The sequence below is a fragment of the Echinops telfairi genome, unplaced genomic scaffold (genome assembly GCF_000313985.2).
Source record: "Echinops telfairi isolate 266 unplaced genomic scaffold, ASM31398v2 ScPeMD7_11;HRSCAF=52, whole genome shotgun sequence".
NCBI lineage: Eukaryota > Metazoa > Chordata > Mammalia > Afrosoricida > Tenrecidae > Echinops > Echinops telfairi.
This window is the reverse complement of record NW_022103908.1, coordinates 39405167-39412105: the sequence shown is the minus strand read 5'-3', so window position 1 is coordinate 39412105 and position 6939 is coordinate 39405167. Positions and strand designations below refer to the sequence as shown.

General features: G+C 37.5%; 1 protein-coding gene across 1 annotated transcript in view; it reads left to right on the top strand.

Annotated features, from left to right (window-relative positions):
• BUB1 (BUB1 mitotic checkpoint serine/threonine kinase) overlaps positions 1-6939 on the top strand; it is a 57486-nt gene that overhangs the window by 41047 nt on the left and 9500 nt on the right. The window contains exons 18-19 of the mRNA XM_045287121.1: positions 2356-2573; positions 3179-3322. Of these exons, the coding sequence (XP_045143056.1) occupies positions 2356-2573; positions 3179-3322 (362 nt within the window). The remainder of the gene's footprint in view (positions 1-2355; positions 2574-3178; positions 3323-6939) is intronic.

Below are 6939 nucleotides of genomic sequence, written 5' to 3'. Positions count from 1 at the left end.
GTTAGTTCAGGGATCGTTTGTTGGCCTTTAGGAGTGTTTTCCAGTCCAGTCTGTTGGGGCACCACGCCCTGGCCCCAAAGTCCACCTTCAGCATTTCCTGGGGACCTTGCTGCTCCATTCCCTTGCTGTTCTGCTGCACTTCCCCAGTGCTTTGCCTCGGTGTGCGGGATCCGATCGGGCGCAATTCCCACACTGTGTCTCTGGTGCTGTCCCCCGAAGGCCATGGGTCAGTGAGGGGCGTCATGTCTCATAGTGGGGCTGGCCATGTGGTCCTTTCTGTGGACTGGCTGCTCTAATTGGGATCATCGTCCTCAAGACCTGGTGGGCCAGGATGTGCTTCAGTCCTCCTCCCCCTTCATCTGCTCCCTTGTGCTCAGATCAGATATGTCCTTCTCCCGGAGCTGAGGAGTCAGTGCCGTCCTTTGAAATAAATTCTTCTGTGGGGAGGGGCAGTTATCCACTTAGTATTTGGGACTGGGGCCAACCCCCTGGGAGAGGTTTATATGTCAATGTCAATTCCCCCTCATCCCCACCCCCCCACCTTTCCCTACTAGTATTGCTCCTATCATTATTGGCCCTGAGGGGTTTATCTGTCCTGGATTCTCCCTGTGTTTCGAGCTCTTATCTGTACCAGCGTATATGTTCCCGCCTAGTGGGATTTTTAAGGTAGAATTAGGGCCATGATAGTGGGGGAGTAGGAAGCATTAAAGAACCAGAGGAAAATGTGTGTTTCGGCAGTGCTACACTGCACCCAGACTGGCTGGTCTCCTCCCTGTGACCCTTCTGAAAGGGGATGTCCAATTGACTACAGATGGTCTTTGGGTCTCCACTCTGCCCTCCCCTCATTCACATCAATATGATTTGGTTTGGTTTTGTTTTGGGTCTTTGAATCCGGATACCCAATCCCATTGACTACTCATGATCACACAAGCTGGTGCGCTTCTTCCATGTGGGCCCTGTTGCCTCTCAAATAGATGGCCGCTTGTTTATCCACAAGCCTTGTTTCTTTTTTGTTTTTAATCTATTCAGGTTTGGTTTTTATTTTATTAAATTATTCATTTATTTAGATTTTTTTTTCATGTTGTATTTTAAATGTTATTATTTAACTTTTTTTTTTAAGCCCTATTTCAATAGATCTGAATCACTCCCAAGATTTAGCTTCCAGGTTCTCCATAAGGGACAGGTCCATACACAAGTCATGAGGCTCAAGAAAACCTGAAGCTGTGACTGCCCAGTGAACCCACTGCTGTCAAGTCCCTTCTGACTCATAATGACTATGTAGGGTTTCTGAAGCGCCTAATCTTTGTAGGAACAGTCAGTCCCATCTTTCTGCCTCAAATAGTGGGTTTGACCTTGAGGTTAGCAGTCCAGTGCTTACTCAACAGGGCCACCAGAACCTCCAGAGCTTCTTAAGTGTTTATAATTCTCCAAGTTTTTACCATATGATAAGACTGACATTCTAGCATTTCAGGTTTCCAGGGAAAAAGAGAAAGTTAAACAAAGGTCATACTCATGCAATAGGAGAAAGAATTGTGTTAGTAGTTCATGTACCCTTATCATTTGGACACTTGGGTTACTAGTAGCAAGCAAGGTACATGTATGAATACCCTGTTGTGTGTGTGTGTGTGTTAACAATATGAAATACTGGGAATATTTTTAATACCTAAAAAGCATGGATTAAAATATGTGCTGTCATTAAAGTCCATGAGGGTACTGTCAGACACCTAGCAGATCCTACCTTTACCAAGTAACTACCTCACCAGTGATAAGTTCTATTGGTCCTATACCCTGAAAGGACAAGGGCACTTTATCTCTGTATTTTTCCCCAAACCCGTAACTCCAGTTTAGTCCTGTGAAAACATTAGAAAACCCAAATTAAGAGACATCCTACAAAACACCTGATCACTAATCTTCAAGACTTGGAGACTAAGAAATGACTGAGTAACATCATATATGAGAAAATAATAAGTAGAGAAAACAAAAGGCAACTAAATGTGAATGGTATCTTGAGTGTATCCTACAGCAGAAAAATGACTGGCAATCCGGGTAGGTTTAAAGTTTAGTACAGGAGCAATGCTGAGGAATATATGGAAATTCTCTATTATCTTGGCAACGTTTCTTTAAATCAAAACTATTCCAAAATTAAAAGTCTTATTTTAAAAAACATTGTATTAAAATCATTTGTGACAAGTGAAAATAGCAACATCAGAAGTTGCAGTATAAATTCATATGTATGTATACATGTGTATATATATTTGTGTGTTTGTGTGTGTGCATATGGAAATATACCAGATATTACATTATGTGACTGTAGCTGACATTACCCACCTCTTCTCTGTCCCATTACACATCCAGTCCAATTCAAGAAAAAAGCCCAGAACAAGCATTAACCACAAGCATACCCTCAGCACCTTTATTCGGTGTGATCCGGCCTGCTGCAGGCAGTATGCTTACCAGTGAAACAGCGCAAAGCCTCGAGGCTTGTAAACTCACAGACCCTGTTGCTGCCATGGAAGAGGACCCTCCTGACACCAGTGCTGGGCTCCAAGCAGAGCAGATGCACAGCAGTTCAGGTAAAAGTGTATGTGCCCAAGTGTGAACACATCCTTAATTTTAATTGCACAATGGAATGAGGACAGCCGCTTAGGAAAACCTATTTTGTGAAAGAAGCTCAGAAAACCAGGGCTTGAATATCATTGGGTGGAACATAAGTTCAGACCCAATTAGAAAATTGATCCATTTTTAATTTCAGAAGGTAACAAAATACCTACTGTTTGAAGAGGAAATTATAATTTAAACACCTAAACTGTGCCAGACATAAAATACAGTTGTCTACATTTTACAGAAAAGCAGTAGTATTTCCAGGTGAGCAGAACAAATGGTTCTGTAGCAGGAGAACTGAGAATAGGCTAATAAAACACTGTCCCATGCCCACCACACTACAGCTTCTGGTGCTAATATCCTTTGTCACACTTGAACACTGATCTAAATTTATGGATCTAAATGGTTATTGTCCAATTGTGCAGCACGACCGATTTTGACTTAACCAATGAAACTTAAAGGATAATGCTTTCCAGAGCCTAATTTATTGAATGTCCACTTGATTTATCGATAACTTTGTCAGTAAAATTATTGGGTACTGAATTTGTTTTTCCTTTTTTGTTCTCATTCTTTTAAGACTTCATTGTTGAAAACCCATGGGATAATACACTGATTCTCAAACTTTTATCTGGGCTTCCTAAACCACTGGAATCCTATCCAAATACTTTTGAATGGCAATATAAACTTCCACCCATCAAACCCAAGACTGAATTTCAATTGGGTAAGAAGTATGTGGATAATACAACTAAATTTCTCTGTCTGTATGGAAAGCTGATGAATTCACATGAGTGTGCTTCTCCTCTTATCTTTGTTTACCCCCGCAGTAAATAGCGATTGTATGTATAGTACTAAACTGAGAATATTTTGTTTAGCTGTAAATTTAGCTGTAGAAATGTCATCACTTTGGGAGTAATACTACATAACTTTGTAGAGTACAATTTGGTAATTTCTATAAAAATTTTAAGTGTTCATATTCTTAGACTCAGGCATGTGTTTTAAAGAAGTTCTTGCAGATAGAATTGCATACCTTCAGAATGACATGTAGTCATGTAAAAGCTTGGGGACTTTACTTACTGCCCATTGGTAGGGGGCTGCTTATACAGTAAAATAGAAGTATAAAGAGTACTTCTACAGTAAAATAGAGGCTGTCTGTAGTAGCACAAAGAAGCTCTTACTGATCTGGAATGATCTTTAAACATACTATTCAAGGACAAAGACAGTTGTATGCATTACATGCGATTTTTTGTGTCTGAAAAGGGAGCATAATAAAATATATTTATACTAGTGTTGCCAAAGAATTTTGAAAGGATATATAGTACAAAGAGGTCCTGTAAACCCCTACAGCACATGCATAGTTTCCCCTATTAACTAAAATCTATACCTTAAATTAGGGTTCAGTCATGTGTAATATGGTTACATGAATTTTGACAAAATGTATGATGTCAGGTACCTACCATTGCAGTATTAAACAGAATACTGGTACTTTCTTTTTCCTAAAACTCTCCTGTGCTCTAACTTTCACTTCTCACCTACCTTGCAGCCCTTAGTACCCACTGTAGTTTGTCTTTTCCAGAATACATAATTCCGAGTATATGAAATCGTACAATATATAGCCTTTTCAGACTTGGTGTTTGACTTAGAAACATTGCATACAAGATTTCCTGCCTTCATGATTTGATAGCGCATTCATTCTTACTGTTGAATAATAGTCCATGATAGGGATAAACCAGTTTATGTATTCCTCTACTGAAGGATATCTTGATCCTGGCATTTATGGAGACACTCATATTTCTGTTCTTAGTAGGAAAGTATCTAGTTCCTCACCGTTCAACCATTCAGTATGATATTAGCTATAGGTGGGTTTTTTGTTTGTTTGTTTACAGACCATATATAGGTTTTTTTGTACTTGTTCCTTATCGAGTTGAGAAAGTTCCCCTCTATTCTTAGTTTGCTAAAGAATTTTTATCATAATGGGTGTTGGATTTCTGACTCAATTGATACAATTACATGATATTTCTTCTTTACCCTATTGATTTAATGGAATACATTACTCGATTGTATGTGTGTTTGTAACCAGTCTTGCATACCTAGAATAACTCTTTTGTTCATGGTGTCCAATTATTTCTATACATTGCATTTATTGAAGATTTTTACATCTTTTTTAATAGTCTGTATTTTTTCCTTTTTTTAATGTTGTTTTACTCTCTTGGTAGGGTAGCACTTGGATCATCTGATTTAGGAAGTATTGCCTCTGCTTCTATTTTCTAGGAGAGGTTATAGGAAATTAGTATCATTTCTTATTTAAGTATTTTGTAGAATTCACCAATAAAATCATCTGAGCCTAGTGCTTTCCATTTTGGAATGTTATTAATTATTAATCTAAGGTTGTTAATAAATATAACCCTATTCAGATTATTTTTCGTTGTGAGGAATTTTGGTAGGTTGTGTTTTTCATCTAAGTTATCAAATCTGTTTATAAATATTCCTTTATTTTCCTTAAATGTCTGTGGAATCAGTAGTGCTCTGAAATAAAATGAAAATAGAAAAAATTGTTATGAAGAAAATAGCGCTTAAGGGAGCTTGAGGTATACACAGAATTCCCTCGTTACATTTTATTTCAGAGCATCGTGGGCCACAAAAAATTACCTCGGGGGCCGCATGTCGCCCGCGAGCCACCAGTTTGACATCCCTAGTTTATAGTTTAATTCTATTATGGTTTGAGAGAATATGTTGTATGATTTCTATATGGTGTACTTTAAGTCCCAGAATGTGATCTATCTTTGTGAATTTTTCATGTGAGCTTGAGAAGAACTTGGATTCTGCTTTTGTTGGATGAAGTGTTCTATAAATATGGGTCAGACCCAGCTCGTTAATTGTGCTGTGCAGTTCAACTGTGCCATTGCCGGTTTTCTGCCTACTTGATCTGTTAGTTTTCTGTACAAGATTGTTAAAGTTTCCAACTATAATTGTGGATTTGTGGATTTTCCTGGAAGTTTTGTTGATTTTTTTCCCACATATATTTTGATGTTCTGTTGTTAGGGGCATACACATTGAGAATTATTACTTCTTCTTGGAAGATTCACCCCTTTTTATTATGCTCTGAAGCCTTCTTTATCTGAAGTTATGGAAGCTATTCTAGCTTTCTTTAGGCTAGGGTAATTATGGAATACCTTTTTTCCATTTTGTTACTTTCTATCTGTATTTATGTTTTAAAGTAGGCTTCTTATAAACAATATTATTTTTTTATCCACCTCGATAGTCTCTTTTAATTAATGTATTTAGACCATTCATGTTTAAAGTGATTATGGATATAATTGAATTACTTTTCATATTGTAACCAATTTTTATTTGTTGTCTTTGTTCTTTTGCACATGTATTTGTCTTCTACTCTTGATGTCTTCTCTGGCTTTAACAAAGCCATGATTTATTTTCTTCCCTTTCAGCTTATCAAGCACACTTATTTTTTTTCTTAAACTGGTTGTCTAGAGTTTGCAGTATACATTTACAGCTCATCAAAGTTCACCTTCAAATAATATTTTACAGCTTTATGAGCACTATATGTATCTTCCACCATTCTCTTCTCCTGGACCTTATAAACATTGCTACCAGTCATTCCATTTCTCTATAAGCTATGAGAGCACCCAGCGGGGTATAGTGCAAGGTCAGCAGCTCAAAACCACCAGACACTCCCTTGGAGTGTAACTGTAACTCCAGTGAAGAGTTTCAGCCTTGGAAACCAACAGGGTTAGTTCTGCCCTGCCTTATAGGGGCACCAGGCAGGAGATTTGACAAGATAGCAGTGAGTTTGGATTTTTGGTTATAAGCTATAATTGCTGGATACATTGTTGCTGCTATTATTGTGCAGTTTGAACCCACCAGCTTTTCTACTCCTGTAAATAGTTATAGTCTCCGAAACTCACAGAGCCAGTTCCACCCTTTGCTATAGGGTTGCTATGAATCAGTATTGACTCAATGGCAGTGAGTTTATTTGTTTGTTTGTTTGAGTTTATTATCTGTTAGGTCAATTAAGAACAAGAAACATTAAAGATTGTACTTTACCTTCATTATTCTTTCTCTAATGTTCTTTTATTTATGTGGATATGATTTTTCTTCTCCATGAAGAACTTCTTTTCACTTTTCTTGCAAGGAAGTTCCACTGGTAACAACTCCCTCTTTTATTATAAGAAAATTATTTCTTTAAAAAAAATAAAAAGAAAGAAAATGATTTCTTCACCTTTGAAAATTAATTTACTGGATACAAGATTCTAGATTTCTTTCAACATTTTAAATACTGCACTTCATTCTGCAATTACTTGCATGACTTCTGAAGAGATACTT